At 34.1% G+C, this 21252-nt stretch overlaps 1 protein-coding gene across 3 annotated transcripts in view; it reads right to left on the bottom strand.

Moving 5' to 3' along the window:
* The window catches only part of TPR (translocated promoter region, nuclear basket protein), a 70694-nt gene that overhangs the window by 7921 nt on the left and 41521 nt on the right, over nt 1-21252 (bottom strand). Inside the window, exons 32-47 of one of the 3 annotated variants that reach the window (XM_037825151.1) lie at nt 20908-21118; nt 19782-19925; nt 19281-19479; nt 18178-18383; nt 17911-17972; nt 16957-17165; nt 15518-15790; nt 14614-14762; nt 13902-13985; nt 11323-11523; nt 10538-10666; nt 10255-10345; nt 4723-4907; nt 3564-3632; nt 3355-3449; nt 1146-1252 (exon numbers count right to left, since the gene is read on the bottom strand). In XM_037825151.1, the coding sequence (XP_037681079.1) occupies nt 1146-1252; nt 3355-3449; nt 3564-3632; nt 4723-4907; nt 10255-10345; nt 10538-10666; nt 11323-11523; nt 13902-13985; nt 14614-14762; nt 15518-15790; nt 16957-17165; nt 17911-17972; nt 18178-18383; nt 19281-19479; nt 19782-19925; nt 20908-21118 (2414 nt within the window). Of the gene's footprint in view, nt 1-1145; nt 1253-3354; nt 3450-3563; nt 3633-4722; nt 4908-10254; nt 10346-10537; nt 10794-11322; nt 11524-13901; nt 13986-14613; nt 14763-15517; nt 15791-16956; nt 17166-17910; nt 17973-18177; nt 18384-19280; nt 19480-19781; nt 19926-20907; nt 21119-21252 lie in introns of those variants that run through there. The other 2 variants (XM_037825152.1, XM_037825153.1) reach the window with 2 other exon arrangements.

Genomic DNA, 21252 nt, shown 5'->3' with positions numbered 1-21252 from the left:
ATGAATTACCCAAGATGCACAACTTCGATGAAGCCCATAATTAATTAGGCCATCAAGCAAAAATCAATCTCTCAAATCAATTCAATTTAAATTGAATTTAAGCTCCCTAGCCCTAATTAAAGCACCCTTAAAAATTAGCTGAAATGCTTTTATTGTTTCATACAAGATAATTTTTATTGAGTACCATATTACAAACTAGGTATTGTGTTAGAATCTACTCCTCATCAAAATTGCAAGGTACCCCTATTTAAGCCAAAGAAACTGAAGTTCAGGGAGGTTAATTAACTTTCCCAATGCTACAAAACCAGAAGTGTGGCATTCCAATTTAGGCCTAAATATTAAACCCAAATCTAGGAACTGCCCTATCATATAAAGCCTCATAAAACTGTGAATTGATAACCCATAATTTCCTATCAGTAGAGGTCTGCAGATGTTGGAACTAATCTTCTAAACCACCAAGGCATAGGATATACTGTATATGACTTTTATGAGAGCTGTAGATTTACCTTTTTATCTTAGGCTTATTATAAATGTAGAATACATTCCCTATTCACTTACAAAATAACAGATGGCTTTCTAGAAATATAGTGGGCCATTATGAATGCCAACTGAGGATTAAAAGGCAATTCCACAAATATCGTAATTCCTTTGCAAATAACCAATTATTACTTAATTTAGGGGTCATTTTATTACTTTCACATATCTTAACATAATTTATTTTAAATAAAAATATCTAACTAGCTTTATACATTTAGCTAGGAATAGCTACAAGTGTCAAACTGTAAACAGAAAACATGCTGCATTTCCTTCCAACAACAACTTTAAAACAGCTGGTATTACCTATGTGTATTTATTGGTTCAACAAATATTTCTGAATTCTTACTACATATATAATACTATAGTAGGAACCAAAGGGATTCAAACGTAAAATCCAGTCCTAATGTTCAAACAATTTGGAACTTTGCTGAAAAATAAGATTTATATGTAAGGCAGTATTTTATGGCTTTCTTCACAAATAAGTCTATTAGGTATTGATTTTTAGTATTTATATAGTCACTCACATTTAAAAAAAAAATTACATTAGAATAGCTTATTAACAAACACAGGCACATCCAGGCAATCTAAGGGTTTATTTAGCTATTTACCTCCTTGAGAAGCCAGCTGGCCAAGATCAGAGTGACTAGAACTTGTTTGTGGCATATCTTCAGGTGGTCCAAACCGGAATCTAGGAACTCCAGCAACCTGTGGGGAACTAAACGAAAAAAGTTAATTTAAAATGAAATTTAAAGTTACCCTGTTTATCTTAGGAGGAAGGCAGAAAGAGCATCAACAAACTGGGAACGAAAACAGACTGAAAGTAAAGTAGAAAAGAGGATTCTTACTTATAAGAATACTTTAAATTAGGTCACCTCTCTGGTTCATTATATTATCTGAAAGAGTTCACTAGATGAATTCTAAGGTCTAGAAAAATTCTAATATTAGATGACTACAAAGCAGTTTTTCTCCTTGTGTCCCTTGTCTCAACGACATTATCATCCATCCTCCTGTCCATATTCCAGGATATAAAACTCATCGTTATCTCTTCCTTTGCTCACTTCTTACCCTATACATCTCCAGCTAGCAAACTAATGATTATGGATTATAACTCCATAATAAATCTTGAATCTATTTTCTTTTCCATTTCAACACTATTGCTTTAGTTAAGGCTCTTCTCTTTCAGGTGGATTTTTAAGCTTGTCTCTATACAGTAACCCTCTTATGGAAGAACCCTGAACTCTCCTGAGCTCTATGCTTCAAATTTCCCGACTACTTGACCCAAATTCTTGAATAGCTTCATGCTACCTAAGACATAACTCCAAATTTCTTCACAAGGCACTGTGGTTATCTGTTGGTGAGTCTCATTCTACTTCTTCAGTCTTATTTTTGTCAGAAAATAAAACTGCCACTCATTATCTGAAATAAAAAGGCAAAGCTGAAACTACTGTTTACTCCAACAAGGAACAGCTATGCTGGTAAGGCACATTCTCTCCAAGCAGAGCAGACTGCTATTCTTACATATTTTTAGGAAGCAGTAAGTCCAGGGATTGATTTTTAGAGGCGTAAGAATTTTACAGAAGCATGGTTATTTAGGTGAGAATGCTGCTGATTGGTATTCAAGAAGCATGTTTATTGGATTGAGTTTGTTCCCGATTGGCTGACCTTCAGAAGGGAGGGGCTGATACTGATTTTGGTTGACTTGCAAAAGCATGTTAGCTAAGGTGAACTGTGGATGACTGAGAAAGTTTAAAACTGGTTCTGATGGCCACATATTACTACAGATAGAGAATAATTAAACTTTTTCCCAGGTTGTAGAAACTTTTTAATTCTGATCTTTAAGAGTTAGGCAGCCAACTTTTCAGCCATAATTTAGAACATGTATTTTCATGTGTCTGTGTCAAACTGGAACAATTTATCTCTGACTTTTTCCTTACAGAAGCCTTTTCATCCTTTAAAAGAAAGGGTAAAGTATAACAGTTAAGAACATAGGTTCTAGAGCCAGACTGCCTAGTTTGAAACCAAAAGATACCACTTTTTGATGGTCCGACCTCTGACAAATTAACTGTATGCTTCAGTATCCTTATCTGTAAAATGAAAACAATAATGTCTACCCTCAAAGTTATGAAGATTAAACAAACTGATGGATAGACAATTTCAATAAAATGTTAACTGTTCTTTTCCAAGATTCAATTCAATGTCATACTCAAATATTTACGTCTTCTCAGATTGTTTCCCCTTAACTGTCAGGATACATCACTTTTTCATTTCTAATAACACAGCCTATTGCTTATGCCTCTATTTTCCCCTTGAGTAATAGTGAGATGCTTTTATATCTGGCTGTAATTACCATTATAATAACTGTAATTACCAATAGGTACTATTCTAAACACATTAACATAAATCAATTCATTTAAGTAACACAACTTATGAGGTAGGAACCATCATATTAACTATTCTCATTTTAAAATTAGGACTTTTTAAAAATTAGGATTCTGTCAGGCACAGAGAGCCTAAGTAACCTGCCATTGCTAATAGGCAGCAGAGCCAGGTTTTAAACCCAGGCATTCTGACTTAGATTGTATGTTCTTCTTAACCACAGTTATGCTCCCTCTGAAGTTCAAATCTGTGATGGAAGCAACGGTATTTCATTCACCTCTATATAGTTTTTCCCAACACCACATCTTCAACTCTCCTATACCAAGTGCTTAGTACTCAGTGGAAACACTTAACAAAAAGCAAATCAATCAATAAAATAAACCAACAGGGAAATAGGAAGAATTTGATTAATCACAAAATGTTTCTTTTTTATTAACTTACTGAATTGCTTCAGCAAATCCATCAGTACGATGTGGCACCACAAGAGTTGGGGTACTTGGAACTGTTCTGTCTTCATCATCAAAAAAATGCTGCTGCTAGAACAAAGACACAAAACAGGAGCTACACAGGAATGACAAGAGTATGCATACAGATTATGTAAATATTTGCTAAACAAATAAATCACTTTTACGTGACGGGTAGATACACACCATGCCACCTATTCCTGGAGTCAACTGAAGCCCACGTCCCACAGACTGCCTCCGGGTCATCTGAATTCTCTATGTGTCAAGAAAGGAATTACATTTGTTTTAAAGAATTAGGCAATGAAGCAAACACCAAATATCAATAAATGTAGTTTATTTTGCTGGTAATTATGTAACTGAAATGTCAGCAGATATGTAATGGCCAGGAGGAAAAACTGCTCTAACCTTGAATTAAAGAAATTAAGTTTAATCAGTGATAAATGTTTAATTATATAAACTATATTTAAGTTAAAATCATCAGTATCTATGAACCTGTCTTATTTGTATGTAATTTAGTTCTCATCTCCTTAATTGAAAATGTTAGCAAATACACCTTTGGATCTTAATTCATAATTTTCCTTCATAGTTCAAACAGCTGTACTGATGACTTCTTGTAAATTGTTTCCCAGTTTAGATGACTCCAAATTGATGAACTGGGCATATTTTGTAGGACCCACACATGATCCTTTAAGAATATTATCACATAATGAGGTTGTCTTCACCAATGGTGATTTAATGCCATCTACATTTGACAGCGTTCAATACAATGTGTTATAGGATAAGATTCAAGCTATATTATTAGTAAGGCCTTTGCACTTTTCCTGCTGTTTCTGTAAAAAGCTTCTGATCAGGAGATGTCCAACCCTAACATAGCAGTTCTACATGTAAAGGGTCATTCATACCTTTCATTGCATATAAAAGTAGAAACTAACACGTGAGTACAATAATCAAAACAAATTTTTTAAAAAAAGACATGTGCACCACCAAAGCAGATGGTGGTTAGTTGCTAAAATACATTTCACTTTAATTAAAATCCTTTTCTTTTTTAACCTGAAAAAACAGTGACCAGACTTATTTGCTCTGACTACAATAATTTCAACTAATAGATAACTTTTTTCCTTTCTAAAGTTCACTCCATTTAAAAAACCAAGTAAATTACTGCCATATTTCAAGGAAAAGAACTTAGAGAGTAGTTTCAGTTCAAAATATTGCATAAAAATATGCTTAAATCCTTAAAAACTTTAATTTCTGAAAAAAAAAAAGTAATATCAAACGGAAAAAAAAGGGAGAAAAACCCCACATTTTTTTAAAGTTCAGTTTCCAGAGTGACCTGTACTTTTAATACCTGAACTGGTGGCCCCAATTCTTGAGGTGGAGCATGAATGGTCAGTCGTGGAGGAAGTGGATGTGGTGGGCGTCGTGGTGACTGAGGTGCTCGAGGGGTCTGTCTTTCAGATGCTGATGATGGTTGCTGTTCTCTAGAAATCTCCTGGGACAAAGAAGACTCTGCAGCTCCTGTATTTCCTTCACCTATAAGAAAAGAGAAACAACTTGAACTACTATGTTTATCACAAAATAACTTGGACAATCCCTAAAGTATAAATCTTGCACTATAAATGTTCACCTCACTAACATTTTCAGAAGTAAAGTAGTGAGGTATGGTTGAAAGAACATGGGCTTTGCATCCAGAGATAATGGTGTCTGCATTTACCAGCTGTGTGCTTTGGGCAAGACCCTTAATCTCTTTGTGTCTGTTTCTTCGGTTGGTTTCTGAAGGAAGTAGGGTTTTACCGACAATTTCAAATAATGTACTTAAAGCACTTAGCCCAGTACATGATAAAATAAACATTTAATAAAGAATGGCTATTATTCTTTTTTTTTTCCATTCAAGAGGCTATCAAATTGTTTGCTGATTACGTGTGATAACAGATGATACAAAAGCATTTCCCATCTATAATTTCATCTATTACCATTATTCAATTTAGATATCCTGTGTAGCATGTGCCAACAATCATTTTTATAACCAAATGAAATTCCGTAAGTTTGCCTGGATGACCCTTTTAACTGATGAACTCCAGGTCACAACACAGTAACTGTCAGTTCAACTACACCAAGGTTTCTGAAGACGAAAGGCTTCTCTGCCCACAGTCTTCTAAAATTGTAAATGAATTCTGAATGGAACCTGGTATCACCCTAAAGGAAATCTAATACTGTTGCGACAGTTTATCAAAATGACTTCACAGTAGATGAACTTTACACAACACATTTAAAAAAAGACACATTTATTTAGCGTCATGATCAGACTATTAAATTTAGCAATCAACAGCATGGGTGCAAATAAAAAAAAAAAAACTACATTAAACCCTTTGCTGGAATGCTTTATACTTTCCACAGGAAAAAAACTAAAATAACCTGTTATACAATTAGTCACAAATACATTCCTTGTGTTTTTTGCCCATACACAAGTATTGTCTAAAACATGTCTTCTTTGTAGCAGCTAGGCCCTGCCACCACTGTGCTTGGCTGAGTTCACAAATCTGCTATAACCTGTAGCTTCCCTGTCACTTCTCTGGCTCTCCTCTCCTGCTAAGCTTTGTTTCCTGGCAGTAATTAAAACCTTCTGCCACTGCCATAGCTATTGCTATTGCTGGAACTGCCACAGCCACCTTGGTTTCATGATTTGGCAAAGTAATTAGCTTCCACCACCATAAGGGCCAGAGTTTCCACCTCCAAAGTTTCCTTCCTTCATGGGTACAAAATTTGAAGACTGATTGCTCTAATTGCCAAAATCATTGTCGCTTCTGCCACCTCCAAAATTGCTTCCATCATTACCAAAATCCATAACCATCACCACCGCAACCATATCCACCACTGCCTCAGCTGCCACCAAAGCCACCATGATCACTGAAGTTTCCCCCCATGACCAAAGTTGTCATTCTCACCAAAACCACTTCCACGACCACCACTGAGGTTTCCAGAACCATCTCAACCTCCTTGACTGGATGAAGCACTGGCCATCTCTTGCTTAGAAAGGGCTTTTCTTACTTCACAGTTGTAGCCATTCATAATAAGGTATTTCTGAACGACAACCTTATTCAGAATCATGGTTGTCAAAGGTTACAAAAGCAGAGCCTCTCTTCTTGCCACTGCCTCAGTCAGTCATGATTTCAATCACTTCAATTTTCCCACAGTGTTCAAAATTATCTCTTAGGCGATACTCTTCGGTGTCTTCTTTAAAGCCACCAACAAAGATCTTTTTCACAGTTAAGTGGGTACCTGGTCTTTGAGTCTTCCCTTAAGACAGCCTTCTTTGGTTCCACAACTCTTCCATCCACCGTATGTGGCCGTGCATTCACTGCTGCATCCACCTCCTCCACAGTTGAGTACGTGACAAACCCAAAGCCTCTGGAGCATTTGGTGTTTGGATCTCTCATTACCACACAGTCCATGAGTGTTCCCCATTGCTCAAAATGGCTCCTCAGACTTTCATCAGTTGTTTCAAAGCTTAGCCCTCCAATGAAAAGCTTCCCCAGCTCTTCAGGCTCTTTAGGAGACTCTGAGTTACACAAGACAGCAGTGGGAAGAAAGAATCCAATGATGCTTCCTCAGCGGCATCCACGGGCAGGAAGTCTTATTATTCTCAATAATATGGGCAAATTACTTTAAGCCAGAACCACTAAGGTCACACTATAACACTAAAACAGAGTGAAGGAAATTGAAGAAAAGCCTTACAATGACACTTTTTAATTTTAGTTGTCTTAGGTTAGTTGTCTTTTTCTTACTCCCTTGTTATGGTCTCTTTGAAATGTTCTTTTATTGTATGTTTTGTTTTTTTTTTTTAATTTTTTTTTCATACAGTTGATTTAAAAAAGAAAAAAAAGTTAAAAAAAAAAAAAAAAAAGGAAAAAAATATGTAGTGCCCCCTTGAGGAGCCTGTGGAGAATGCAGGGGTATTCACCTACCCCACCTCGATGGCTGCCAACATGACCACAGACATAGGGGACTGGTGGTTTGATGGGTTGAGCCCTCTACCATAGGTTTACCCTTGGGAAGACGGCTGCTGTAAAGGAGAGGCTAGGCCTCCTTATAATTGTGCCCAAGAGCCTCCTCCCGAATGCCTCTTTGTTGCTCAGATGTGGCCCTCTCTCTCTAGCTAAGCCAACTTGAAAGGTGAAATCACTGCCCTCCCCCCTACATGGGATCAGACACCCAGGGGAGTGAATCTCCCTGGCAACGTGGAATATGACTCCCGGGGAGGAATGTAGACCTGGCATCGTGGGACGGAGAACATCATCTTGACCAAAAGGGGGATGTGAAAGGAAATGAAATAAGCTTCAGTGGCAGAGATATTCCAAAAGGAGCCGAGAGGTCACTCTGGTGGGCACTCTTATGCACAATTTAGACAACCCTTTTTAGATTCTAAAGAATTGGGGTAGCTGGTGGTGGATACCTGAAACTATCAAACTACAACCCAGAACCCATGAATCTCGAAGACAACTGTATAAAAATGTAGCTTATGAGGGGTGACAATGGGATTGGGAAAGCCATAAGGACCACACTCCACTTGGTCTAGTTTATGGATGGATGAGTAGAAAAATAGGGGAAGGAAACAAACAAACTGACAAAGGTACCCAGTGTTCTTTTTTACTTCAATTGCTCTTTTTCACTTTAATTATTATTCTTGTTATTTTTGTGTGTGTGCTAATGAAGGTGTCAGGGATTGATTTAGGTGATGAATGTACAACTATGTAATGGTACTGTGAACAATCGAATGTACGATTTGTTTTGTATGACTGCGTGGTATGTGAATATATCTCAATAAAATGAAGATAAAAAAAAAATTCAACGGTCTATGTCTTCTACACACACAGTAGAAAGAACAGAAGCTGTCTCCCACTGTGAAAAGTTGAACAGGATATCACAGAATTTAGTGGTTAAGAAGTTGGAGGTCTGGAATCAAATCCTAGCTCTAATAGTAGTTATATGAGCTTGGTTAAGTTGCTTTACTTCTCAGTGACTCAGATTCTTCATTGGTTATACTGGTTTGTATATATTATGTCCCCCAGGAAAAGCCATGTTCTTTGATACAATCTTGTTGGGGCACACGTATTAGTGTTGATTAGGTTGGAACTTTCTGATTGAGTGTTTCCATGGAGATGTGACCCACCCAAATGTAAGTAGCACCTATGATTAGCATGTGACCTCTTGATTGAATGTTTCTATGGAAATGTGGCCCTGCCCGTTTAGGGTAGGTCTTGATTAGTTCACTGGAGTCCTACAAAAAGAGCTCACAAACAGAGGGACCTCAGAGCAGCTGTGAGGGACATTTTGGAGAACGCCATTTTGAAACAGCCTGGGAGCAAACGAAGAAGACACCAGCCACATGCCTTCCCAGACAACAGAGGTGTTCCAGATGCCATTGGTCATTCTTCCGCAAAGGTACCCTGTTGACACCTTAGCTTGGACACTTTCATGGGCTTAAGACCGTAACTCTGTAACCAAATAAACCTCCTTTATAAAAGCCAATCAATAGTATTTTGCATAATGGCAGCATTAACAAACCAGAACATCAGTACACTGAGGATCATCACAGAACCTACACTTTATAAGCTTATCATTAGAATTAAATAATTCAATACAAGTAAAATTGCTCAGAAAAGCATTCATCAACTATTGGTCCATGTACCCAATCCATTCACTAACAATTTTATTCAGACCACTAAGACCTATTTTTGCTTGACTGTAAAAACTCCAAAAACAAGCAAAAAGAAAAAAGGTCTCTAACAAGTATTTAATGAGCATCTATTACGTGCCTTGCATCTGGGGAAAATTATTAAAACTTGCCCTCAAAGGAATTAACTTCTAATGGTAACTTCTAAAGAGGTAAACAAATTTCCATTCCTAAAGAGGGAACCAAGTTTCCCCTTATATTCCAACCACATGACCCCAAAATTTCCATACTTATAAAACATTTAATAAAATGCAAATCTCAAACAAATGCCAAATAACAACTTCTCTTTCGTCCTTAACTCCCTTAAAAACTAAGATTACTACTTATTATATGGCTTAATATGTATTCATATATTTTTTTCTTAAAAAATTTAACAGTTGAAAGGGCCTGTCCTTTCTTTAATTAAAATGAGAACACACCTTGGAATTTTAAGTATATAGGTCTATAAAGAAACAAAGACATCAATGTTCTCTCATCAGTCTAAATATGTTAGGCTTTACTTTATTATTGTTAATGATTTTGGCTCAATATTATCTGTGAAATCAAGATATTATACCAGGTGATCATTAATTCTTTAAAACAATGGCTCCAAGACAAAGAGTTTTATTTCCTATGATTTTCACAATTTTTTACTGCCTACTCCTTTTTCAGTGGACCTCAAGGACCCATCCTTTCCAACATTCAACAAGTGGCATAAAATACTGACTATAAAACCATTTTTTCATTAAAAAATCAGACAATTTTATAAACCTCCAATATCCAATAATCTTGAAACATGCAGCTTGATTAGACTGATCTCTTCTAAACTGGTTGTGAACTTCTGCTAATGCTATTAAGAAACCCCTGAATTAATTTTTCAACTTGTTAAAAATAGCAGGAGCAACATATGGCATTTAAAGCAGTTATGGATTTCAAAATTTCTGAGTCTCCAGAAGTCTGGTTAGGTACCACAATCACCCTACCTCACAGTCATAAAATTGGAGACATTTTGAGAGTATAATGGTGACAAAGCTAAAACTAGAGCCAATCTCTTACCAATTTACTAAACACATTTCATTATCTACGTCATAATTAAATGTAATCTCAGTTTAGAAAACATTACAAGAAATACTCGATTAAAAAAGACTAAAAAAAAAAAAATCTCACCACTGTTCTGAGAATCAGCAGCTCTCTGATTACTTTCACCTCCACCCATACTTTCTTCTGTTTCTGTACCTGGGTCAGTCCCATCACCACCCTAAATGCAAAACGTGACAACTAAATGCAAATAGTTATCTTAGAAAATCATATCAAATAATTAGCCAAACCAAACCACAGCCAAATAAAATAGAAATTTTAAAAGGTAAAAAAGTCTGGTGTCTGAAAATACAGGCCTTTCTCCATCCTTAAAAAACAGTAAAAAAGAACGGTTCAAGTTCTAGCCAGTTACCTCAGCATCGTCAGCTTCATACCCATCATTGCCATCTGCACTACCAGTTCCTTCATTACTATCTTCACCCTCATCTCCCATTCCTGTGTCGTCATCATCGTCATCATCTTCCTCATCTTCCTCATAATCCTGGTAAAAAAGTTCCCAAATATAAATAGAGACATAGGATATGGCACACATGCTGTACATACCTTGATACCATATTTGACTGAAGCTCCTAGATGCCCACGAAATGTAAAGTGGTCCACTATAAATTCTAAATTTAAATAGATGGAATTGAAGAAGAAAATGATGGATTACACAATGGGCTTTTAAGAAAAGTTGCTTTATTATGAAAACAATCTAAAATGAGAAGCCAATAAAGGATTAAACCCCAAATTAAAACACAAAGTTTCACTTAAAATATGCTTTGATGAGGATGACACCTCAACTACTTCTGATGTGGACTATGGGGCTCCAAGAGAAAAAATATCTTTTTGTTTCTTTTTATTTCTAGAAGCCACAGAGATTAGAATCAAAAACATGCAATCATTTATCAGTAAGATTTAAGATTCAGTTTGAGAACAAATCCTAAAGGCTTAGCAATCATAAAAAAGAACTGGGATTTTCCAACCCTTGCTCTATGCTCAATTTTATACGAGAATTAATCAGGATAAAAGAAGGGCAAAATAATCACTGAAACTGATAGGAAATCAGAATTTACTGGTCGATGCATTAGTAGTCCCAAGATTTGAAATTTTCATCCAACAGTTGAAAAGCACTGGATAATTTCAAGCCATATTTACCTCATGGTCTCCATCATTTTCATCATCATCCTCTTCTTCATCATCACTGTCAATTACAATGACATCATCTCCTTTGCCTTGGCCATCCTGTGAAGAAGTTGTTGTTTGCTGATCTGACTGAAGGGGTCCCAGATCTATTTGTAGGGACTGAGAGGTTTCTTCACTGTCTTCCATAGGAGTATAATCTCCCTGGGTGACTCCCTTAAAAAAAAAAAAAGTCAAATATACTTAAAACTATCAGTGTGATAGTGATAAATAAAAGTAAAAACTAAGGAATACTTATAGATCAGTAGCATTTTACTTTCAAATATATGGTTTTCAAAACTAGAATTAATTTGTAGTATATACCAAAGAAAATAAACCATTGGGTTTCTTTACTGTCTTCCCCAAAGAAGCTTAAATATCTGAATACAGCAATAAAAAAAAAGAGAAAAAATATGTAAAGATACATGAATACATGTTTGTTCAAAACTACCAGTGTAATACTGTAAGATTAGTATTGTCCAACACAAATATAATGTGAGTCACAATATGAGTTACATATTAAATAAAAACTTTCTAATAGTCACTTTTAAAAAAAACAGAAACAGGTGATTTCAATTTTAGTATCTTCTTAATACATCCAAAATATTAAACATATAATCAATGTAAAAATCTCCATCAACTATTTCACCTTCTTTTTTCACACTAAGTTTTCACAATCTGATGTGTATTTTATACTTGCAACACATCTCAATTTGGACTACCTCAACAGCCAATGTGGTTAGTTGACAGTGGAGCTGCTGAGCAAAGCCAGAAAAAATAATGCCCACAGGCTTATATTTTATTGAGGATAAAAAGAAACTCCCAAACCAGAAATAATGTGAAAAAAAAACACACTAAAATTAAGTCTTAAGATTGTCTTTTTACAACGAAACCTTCTTTCCAAAAAACTGATGGCTACCCTAATCCTTTGAACCACATTTAAGATCTCAGACATTAATTATTTGTGCAAAAGATTTTCTCATAATTCCATTTTCAGTTACCTACTGAAATAAACTATAACTCTAACTTTAATTCTGATATTTTACTCTACAAAGTTAAATGTCTACTTTTTGGCTTAAACACTCAGTAAAATCTATTTTTTATACAAGGCAGCAGTAATATCTTGTGAACTAAATAATTCATATAAAAAGATTGTTCCCTGCAATGGAAAAAATTAGTAAGTCATGGTATGATTTAAAATGTGCCTCAGATTGACATGCTTATATCAGAAAAGCAACATTTATAAAAAAACATATGCATCATCATCAGAAAATCAGGACAATGAACTGTTATACATTCAATAGATAGTGCTAGAAGGGCAGAATGGAAAGTAAAATGGAATTTTTGAGTTACAGACAGTTTTGCCAATCTCAAGAAACAGCTTTTCATAGAAGACTACAGTACAATTTGATCAAGTCTGACAATAAAATAGAAATTCACATCTTTCTTTTAAGTTATCTTTACGATCTCTGCAAGATACATGAAACTGTAATATGTATTCTGAATATTTAGTTTTCTATTTCTAGCCAAGGAAAACTGGTAAAATTAACTTCCAAAATTAATGCATCCAAGAAACTAAATTTTACTTGCAATATATGTTTACTTATAATTACTGTGAGAAAATTCTTTAATTTTACACAGATAAAATAATTTTACAATAAAATGATCCTGAAGGGTTATCCAGAGGGAAAGAATTGCCTGTCTCAAGTGACAGACAGGAATTAGACTGCATTCAAATCCCCAGTGTGTGAACCTGGGTACAAATGGGCCTCAGTTTCTTTACCTACAAAATAGCAGGTTGTTATGATTAGATACACTGATAGATGCAAATTTCTTAAAATAACATCTGCAGCATACAGTTATGCGTTCTATTAACAATTACTGATATTACTATATATCAATTTTCTCCTTGGGGGACAGAGGAATGGAAGGAAAATAAATAATATCCTGAGTGCCTAATACAGGACAGGTACTATTCTAGTATTTTATAATCCTATAAATTATGTTTTATTACTCTTATGTGTAAGAAAATTGAGGTCTAGAGACAATTAATGACTTGCTTACGGTCACAAAGTTTCTAAGTGGTAGAGCCAGGAATGAAATCCTTTGTAACTTCAAAGTTTCTGCTAAAAAATGAAGACAGGTACAACCACATTTCCTTACATGAATTATTTTAATTCAGTAAGGGAATCAATAGAATTAACAAAAGACTACCAAAAAGGGCACTATAGAATAACTCGAGACTAAACCAGCACTCTGTCCTTCCAAATAATTAAAACAGTGATGACTAATCTTTGCTTATGACAATTCTTAATTTGGAAAACCTGTGCTGTTTACAGATGGGAAGATTTCCTTAACATACATTTAGAAGGCAATATACTAATGGGAGAAAATCAAACAAAGCAGAAATTGTACTGGTTAATTCTAGTAATAGCTGATTAAATATAAAAGGAACAAGATAAGAAAACTCCAAGTAACATTTAAATTTCTGAAAGCTAATTTCATTCATTGAAAGCAACCGTTTCTTTGTTATTTAAAAGTATGTTTTTACTTACTTCTCCAATGGAATCTTGAGAATCTTGGTTGTATACTTGAGTCTCCACCTCTCCATCAGTACTTTCTTCTGCCATAACTTCTTCCTGAATCATAATATATGAGTGTTTTAACCACTGTTCCACTAGATGAAGGCATACCTATTCAGCTAGCCCTCCCAAAAAAACAAAACTCAATTTACAAGTTTATGAGCCATACATCGAAGTGTTAATTTCTTTTTATTTACAAAATATGACTAATTCTTCTTCAGGGTTGGGAATTAAGTTTAATTTATGAACATTAATTAAGATACGCTAATAAAATGAACTTAGTGGTGTTAATGTTTGATAATAAAACCTACAATAATATAGCTTCAACAAATAAAATAAAGAATAAGTTTAAAATACCCATGAGCCTATAAATTTCTTATTTTTAGAATTTAAAAAAAAACTTTAAAAGGGAAATCAACTTGTTTCTATAACTGCTTTTTAAATTAAAATAAATGTGAAATAATTCAATTAAAGAGAAGCAAAGAATATAAAACATTGTTGGCAATAGCAAAAAAAAAGGATATAAACTGAAACTTTGTATGTAGTAAGTTCAATAAGAGTTTTTTCCCCAGATAATGGATTTTGACCCTAAAAGGTCAACTCACCTAATAATACTACCAATAGCTGAAAAAATTATCTTAGCCCTATTGGTAAATGTAAAAAGAAAAAGAAAAAACTTTCTCACTTCAGGTCCTACTGGTGTAACAGTTTTCAATTTCTTTGGAAGAGGCATTTCCACTGTATCATCAGAGACTTGGTCTGACGCTTCCATGGTGCTATCCTCCTCTTCTTCACGTGTACGCTTTGGCAAAGAAGAACTTGGGGTAGCTGAAACTTTGAAATTACATAATTTAAACCTTGAGATAAGGGCACAATAATGAACTCAATTTAGAGAGATAATTTGAAAAACTTTTTAATTAGCTAATATGGTCATTTAACTTTGTAAAAACAAAATACACATTTAATTGGACAGATTATTAGAATGTAATCAACCAAGTCCTATATAAATTACCATTAGTGTAATTTGTTCCTCCTAACCTATGTGTAAATAAAGAGCAACTTATGCTCTGAAGCAATATTCCTATACTAACAACCTTAACTTTGTTAATAAAGCCAGCTGACTTTTCCAGTAATACATTGACTGTAAATAATTGCTATTCAAAGTTTACATAGGCCTTTTTATAGTTTTCAAAACCCATTACTCTTTGGATAAAAAAAAATTTATACTGTATATGTTTATATTTGAAATGGTTTATATGGTCTGGTCTTAGCTATCTTTTAGTACTCAGGACCTATATTAAGTTACAGATAATATGTCTTAGATTGTATCGCCTTTATAAAAAGTCAAAAAATAACCAAAAGTGAAGACGACATTACTTAATAACAGAAAAAATAACACAAAATAGAATTCAGTAGTAAACATGACATAAAATGTTAGGAATACCTCAATTCATTCTAAGGCCTAGAAAACAGGTACATATGTATTACATCCAAGAAACTATACCAAGTACACAGCTCTACCCCAACTTCACTTAAAAAGTAACCTCATCTAAAAACAAAAATCAAAAGAAAAAAAAAAGTAATCTCACCAGTGCCAAATACTGCTGTGGAAGTAGAAGGCCGCTCAATGGGTGAACTCTGAACAACCTCTACTATGTTTGGGGACAGGTCTTGACTGGCAGGCTCAATCTGAGGATGACTCTGTTGAGTAGGTTGCACAAAAGCTGTAGCCTGTGTTTGCTGCTGAACGGTTAAAAGAGGCTGAGTGATAGAAGGCTGGACATTAGGACTAGTAGAACGAACAGATCCACTTGTACTTCCAAAAACTGGAACATGTTCCACAGGCCCTTCTGACTGCATGGCTGAAAAATAATGATAATATTAAATCATTAAAATGGTTTCTATTTCAGTAGTTTTACAAAGAACAAAAGCAATTATTTTTGACATGAAAATAAACATGACAGTAAGTCTTCTTTACCAAAGCTGGCATTATCCTTCCCTATTCTGTGGTGTAAGTCACATTTTCCATAGTAATTTGTGTGCGTATCTTTTGTCATTTACTAGATAAAACACTGTGAGCAAAGATGAGGTACCATGCATTTTACATTACCTGTGTGACTGGTATGGTAGCCTGTGATAAATTGCTGGCTGAATTACATAATAAATATCTGAAACTGTTTTCTTATCTATTATTTTTCCACTGAAATTATGACCTAGGAAAATAAATTAAGAAGCTCAAAATCAAATTATAAGTTTTGATTAAGTACCTTGTTTTTAATTAATGTCCTATGAACATTAAGATCAGTTTAGCTGATATTGTATCTGATAATCTTTTTATTGAATATAGCTGAAATAAAATATTCTATACTTTCATACCCTATGCATACACCATATATTTCTAAAGCCTGAATTTACTGAATTCTAGCATTTAGGAATTCTCTCATTTAGCAAAGTTTTACTAACAGCTATTTGGGATTAGGTCAAAGGATTTAATACTGAGACATGATCCTTGACCGTGAGTTCATTCTAGTGACATGTCCACAACTGACTAAGACATAAAGTAGTAATGTGCTATACTGGTAACAAAAGTGCCAGGAGAATAAAGTGGAGGAAGCAATTAAAGGGTGAGAAGTTTCAGTGACAAAGTGATGTTTGAGTTAAAACAAATCAATATTAGCATGGCTTTCCAAAATTATTTCATATCATCTTTCTTTGCCATTAAAATGGAAAATACGTCTCTGGAAAAATATGCCATATACATAAGGTGTGCCTTTTCCCCCCTTCATCTTAAAAACAAAACAAAACAAAACAGGAAGGAGGGGGAAAGGAGATAATATTGTTGCATTAATAAGCATCCTGCAAGGCACACACTTCAAAATATTAACCACCCACTTTTACTATGATGTCTGACTTTAAGTCTGACTTTAACTTAAATGGGAGCTTCATTTGTCCTTGAAGTTACTATCCTCTTCTCACACCAAATCTAAATAAGCAGACACTAAAATCAGATTTGTATTATTTAACGTACCTTCTTGTGATTCCACTTGTGTAGTGGGCATCACTGTAGCTGTTGGTGTAGTAGTAGGATTTGTAACAGTTGCAGGTGTAACCATTGGGCGGATACTAGCTCTAGGTGTTGACTTATTCCCAGCCATAGCTGCAGCTGTCACTTTACTTGGAGTAGACACAACAGGAGTGGGTTTGATATTGGCTGTTGGTGGGTCAGATGTGCTGGCACTTATAGAGGGGGAAAACATAAGCATAATATTAATTTACTAAAAACATTTCTCGTAAAGTACATAAACTCAACTAAAAGCAGAGCATTTATTGTTCATAAGTGGGTGTTAAGCACGTATGACCTTAATATGAGTTCAGACCTTATTATTTCTGTTTTTCCTACATTGCTTTGGGTAGGCTTCTTGCATTTTTAAAAATATCCTTAAAGAGGCAGTGAATAGGGTTCTATATTTTTCAGTTCACCAAATATTTCAAAACTTCAATAAGAAGTTTGAATTCAAGCATTAAAAACCATGCAGGAAATGCTCCAGAGGGGATCCTTTAGGATTTATTGCAATATATTATAATGCAGAATGTATTCAACTATTGAATAACTGAATCCAACTAAGCCTCACCCCAATCTCATTTATTTGTTAGCATATGACATCATAGGGAAAATTAGTAGCCCACTTCAATGTTTAGCCAATCAGAAATTAAAAGATGAGAGACATTTTCTGTTACAAAGCTTTATCCAACAATGTACAATGTATGCTGAAAGCAAGAGCTCTGAGGGGGGTGGGGAGAAGTTGGCAATGGCATGACAAATAGTTTTTTGCAGGAACAAATAGTTCTTTTAGTATATACAGTATATATTTTTATTGCACAATGATTTCTGTTTTCCTCCCAAAAAATCACAATATCTTCCCTGGAACTTTAAAAGAAAAACAGATAACAGACAACAGACTGCAAAAGAAGTAAAACTCACATTCCTCTTTCACCAGAAGCTGGAGTTGTTTTCAATGTGATTTGTCTCTGCTGTTCTGGGGCCTACAAAAAGAATACCAATTACTGTGCCAACCCCCCAAGATTTCACTAAACAATGTTATCAAAATATTTCACTATTGCTAATTTTTCTATGTACTTTGAATTTTAGCAGACTCACTTTGACAAAGGCTCCTAAAACACCAGGCAATTTCAAGCAAAATGTACAAAGAAAAAATGAGTTGTCATTTGAAGAGAATTAGGTAATCACCTTATTAGAAGATTCTTGAGGCTCATCTCTTTGCTCAAGATGTCTCTCTTGCTGCTCCCTGAGTTCTCTTTCCAAACGACTAATTCTACCTTCATACTGGGACTTAAGAGCAGTCATACGTACATCCAATTCGTCCTTCTGCTGATCTAAGGCTCCATTCCTTTGTTTAAGCTCCTCATTTTCTTTAGTTAGCTGATCTTTTACACCTAAAGAAGTAACCATGTGATTATTTTATTATTATAATAAAATACTAGAAATAAAGCATATTCATGGACTTTTTAGGTATGTAAGAGTCATACCAGATTCCACTACTGTGCTTTAAAATTTAGTTAATTGATACACTGTAACATCTCAATGAGCAAATATGCATATTTAATTTCTTACTCCAACATAAATATAGTAAGTCAAATATAAAAATACATAGCTTTTCACCAATAAAGATCTTAGGTTAAAAGCCTATCAGAAATTATAATCAACAGAAGCCTTCTATATGACCTTTGATATTTAAATATATTAAGTGTAGGAATATTATAAATTACAACATTTTCATTTCATGTATCTATGTCATATACACCAAAAACAAAAACAAAAACAAAAACCCAAATCATTTGGCATTTTATTTACCTACTAAGCAGTTTATTCACCTACTTAAGCCTTATAGCAGTGGGCTCCTCATAAATGTGACATGGTATTCTCCTTCAAGGGCCAGAGGAGACATCAGTCAAGAGAGGCACAGAAAAATCCCTGTGCTGCTATAATCCAATACTGTCTAGGAGTTTACAGAAGGCCTCTGGGCAGCACAGCCTGGACCCAAGGGATCTCTACCAGAGGTAGTAATAATTACATCCAAAAGAAGAGTAACACTACATCATTACCAGCCAACAATTAAGAAAGACTTCATAAATAAATCATAAACATGCTCATTATTTGAAAACTCTGAAACTGAGACTGCTCTAGCTCATACACCCAAATGAATAAATCTAATATTTAAGGCCCCAAACAATCACTTTACAGTATTTCTTTTCTTTCCTGTTTAATTCTAAATCTGCATCAAATAACCAATTTTCACTATCATTCAAATCTTAAAGTAAACAGAAAGTTACCAGCTAAGTGTGCAATTTTTGATTTTGCTGCTACAATAGCCTTTCTTGTTTTTTCTTCCTTTTCAGTTATCTGTTGCCGGAGCTGCTCCTCCTGTGTAGTTCTATCTTGAAGATCTTGACGAAGTCGTGAGAGTTCGGATTGAAGCTGCACAGTCTGTTCCTGCAGATTTCTTGCTTCTGTTTCTTTTTCAGATAATGTCTTTTAAAGGAAAACAAAGTATTCACCAATTAAGTCAATCAAATCAATGCAAACTGTATAGACTTAACATGTAATACTAATTTGCTGAAGATTAAATGGAATTATAAACAAAAATGGTAGTAAAACCAAGTAAGTGAACACTTTACTATTTACAAACAAGAACCATTCAAAGTGCAAAGGATAAAATATATACATTTCCACATAACAGATCAAATCTTGTCAGTGTTCAATACTTAGGTTCTTTAGGAACACACAAAATAGCGAATGAGGGACATAACACCTTTCACTACTCTCACTCATACCTTCTGAAGATTGTCTACTTGATTCTCTAGTGATTTTGTCTTTGTTTCAGCTTGGTTGAGGGTTTCTTTGAGCTCCTGCATTTCCTGGACTGAGACATGCTGTTCCTGGTGGTCTCCAGAAGACTGAGCTGAGGACTCCATTACCTAAACAACAAGTAGTAATAATATAACTGCATATGTACATTCAATAATTCCATTTCAGAAACTTCATCCAAAGAAATAATCAGAGCTACGCAAAAAAAAAAAAAAAAAAAAAAATTAAAGGTATTCATAAATGAATTTTCTATGGAACAACTTTAATGTCCAAAAGTAAATAGGTTATGTTAAAATAGTAAATAGGTTAGTTAAAAAGGTTATGGTTTTGTTTTTCTTTTTATACAATTGTATAGTAACCAGCTAATCAAAATGATGATGCATTATAGGTGATGGCTTAACAAAGAAATATACTTCCACAGTAATCTAACGAAAAAGCAAGTGGACACTTGAAGATGATTTTTTGCCAAAGAATATATCAAATAATCTCATTTCTATGGAAAAACATTATTCATATATAAGGAAAATATATTAAGACACAAGCCATGGTTAACACTGAGGGGTAAGATTTTGGATTTTTTTTCCCCTTTAAATACATTTTTAATTTGATATACAATAAATTTGTGATTAAATCAATATATCAGTTTCTTACCCTGTGAAGTTAAATACAAGATTTTGATTCAAAATAAAAAAAGAACTTAATATTTTTGACAGGTAGTTAACATAAACAAACCCTTATTTAAATTTAAATGAGATTTAAATTTAGAGATTGAAACCCTTATTTAAATCTCTAACAAACTGATTAATCATAAAGAACTTTCTTTTTAAACATACACAATTCTAATTAGCAAGGAAATTATGAGAACAGAACTTTAAAAAGCGATAGTATTTGAAATCCGAAAACAGAACTAAAATACACAGCATTTACCAAAATTTTTTTACTGGTTTATAATGTCCTCTGTGACAAATTATAAACCAATCTTAAACCAAATAAAGATATTTAAGTTTAGACTCAAGGCTAGAACCTAAAAACCAGAAAATTACAAATAAGATTTAAGCATCATTTTAATAATTTTTAATTTCCTCAAAATACCTTATCCTGTTGTGCTTTAAGTTCTTCATATTGAGTCTTGTACCTACGTCCAATTTTCTTGACTTGAGTAATAGTTTTGACTTTTTCTTGGATATCCATTATTTTGGCATCTAAGTCCTTCTGAATGGTTTCTTTTTCAGTTCTTACTTTATTTAAATCATCCCTTAGGCTCTGGATTAAGTTCTGGTTGTTAGTCAAAGATGCATTTGATCTAATATAAATGGAGGAGAGAACAAAGACTAAACATGAGATTTTTTTCAAATTTAAAAATACCTCAATTTAAATTTATACTGTGTTGTTTTAGTAAGACTTTATTTAGAAATTTTAAGGAAAACATACTTCAAA

Source organism: Choloepus didactylus, chromosome 2 (assembly GCF_015220235.1).
Source record: "Choloepus didactylus isolate mChoDid1 chromosome 2, mChoDid1.pri, whole genome shotgun sequence".
Lineage (NCBI taxonomy): Eukaryota > Metazoa > Chordata > Mammalia > Pilosa > Megalonychidae > Choloepus > Choloepus didactylus.
The sequence above is the reverse complement of the archived record's forward strand: the minus strand, read 5'-3'. Positions and strand labels throughout refer to the sequence as shown.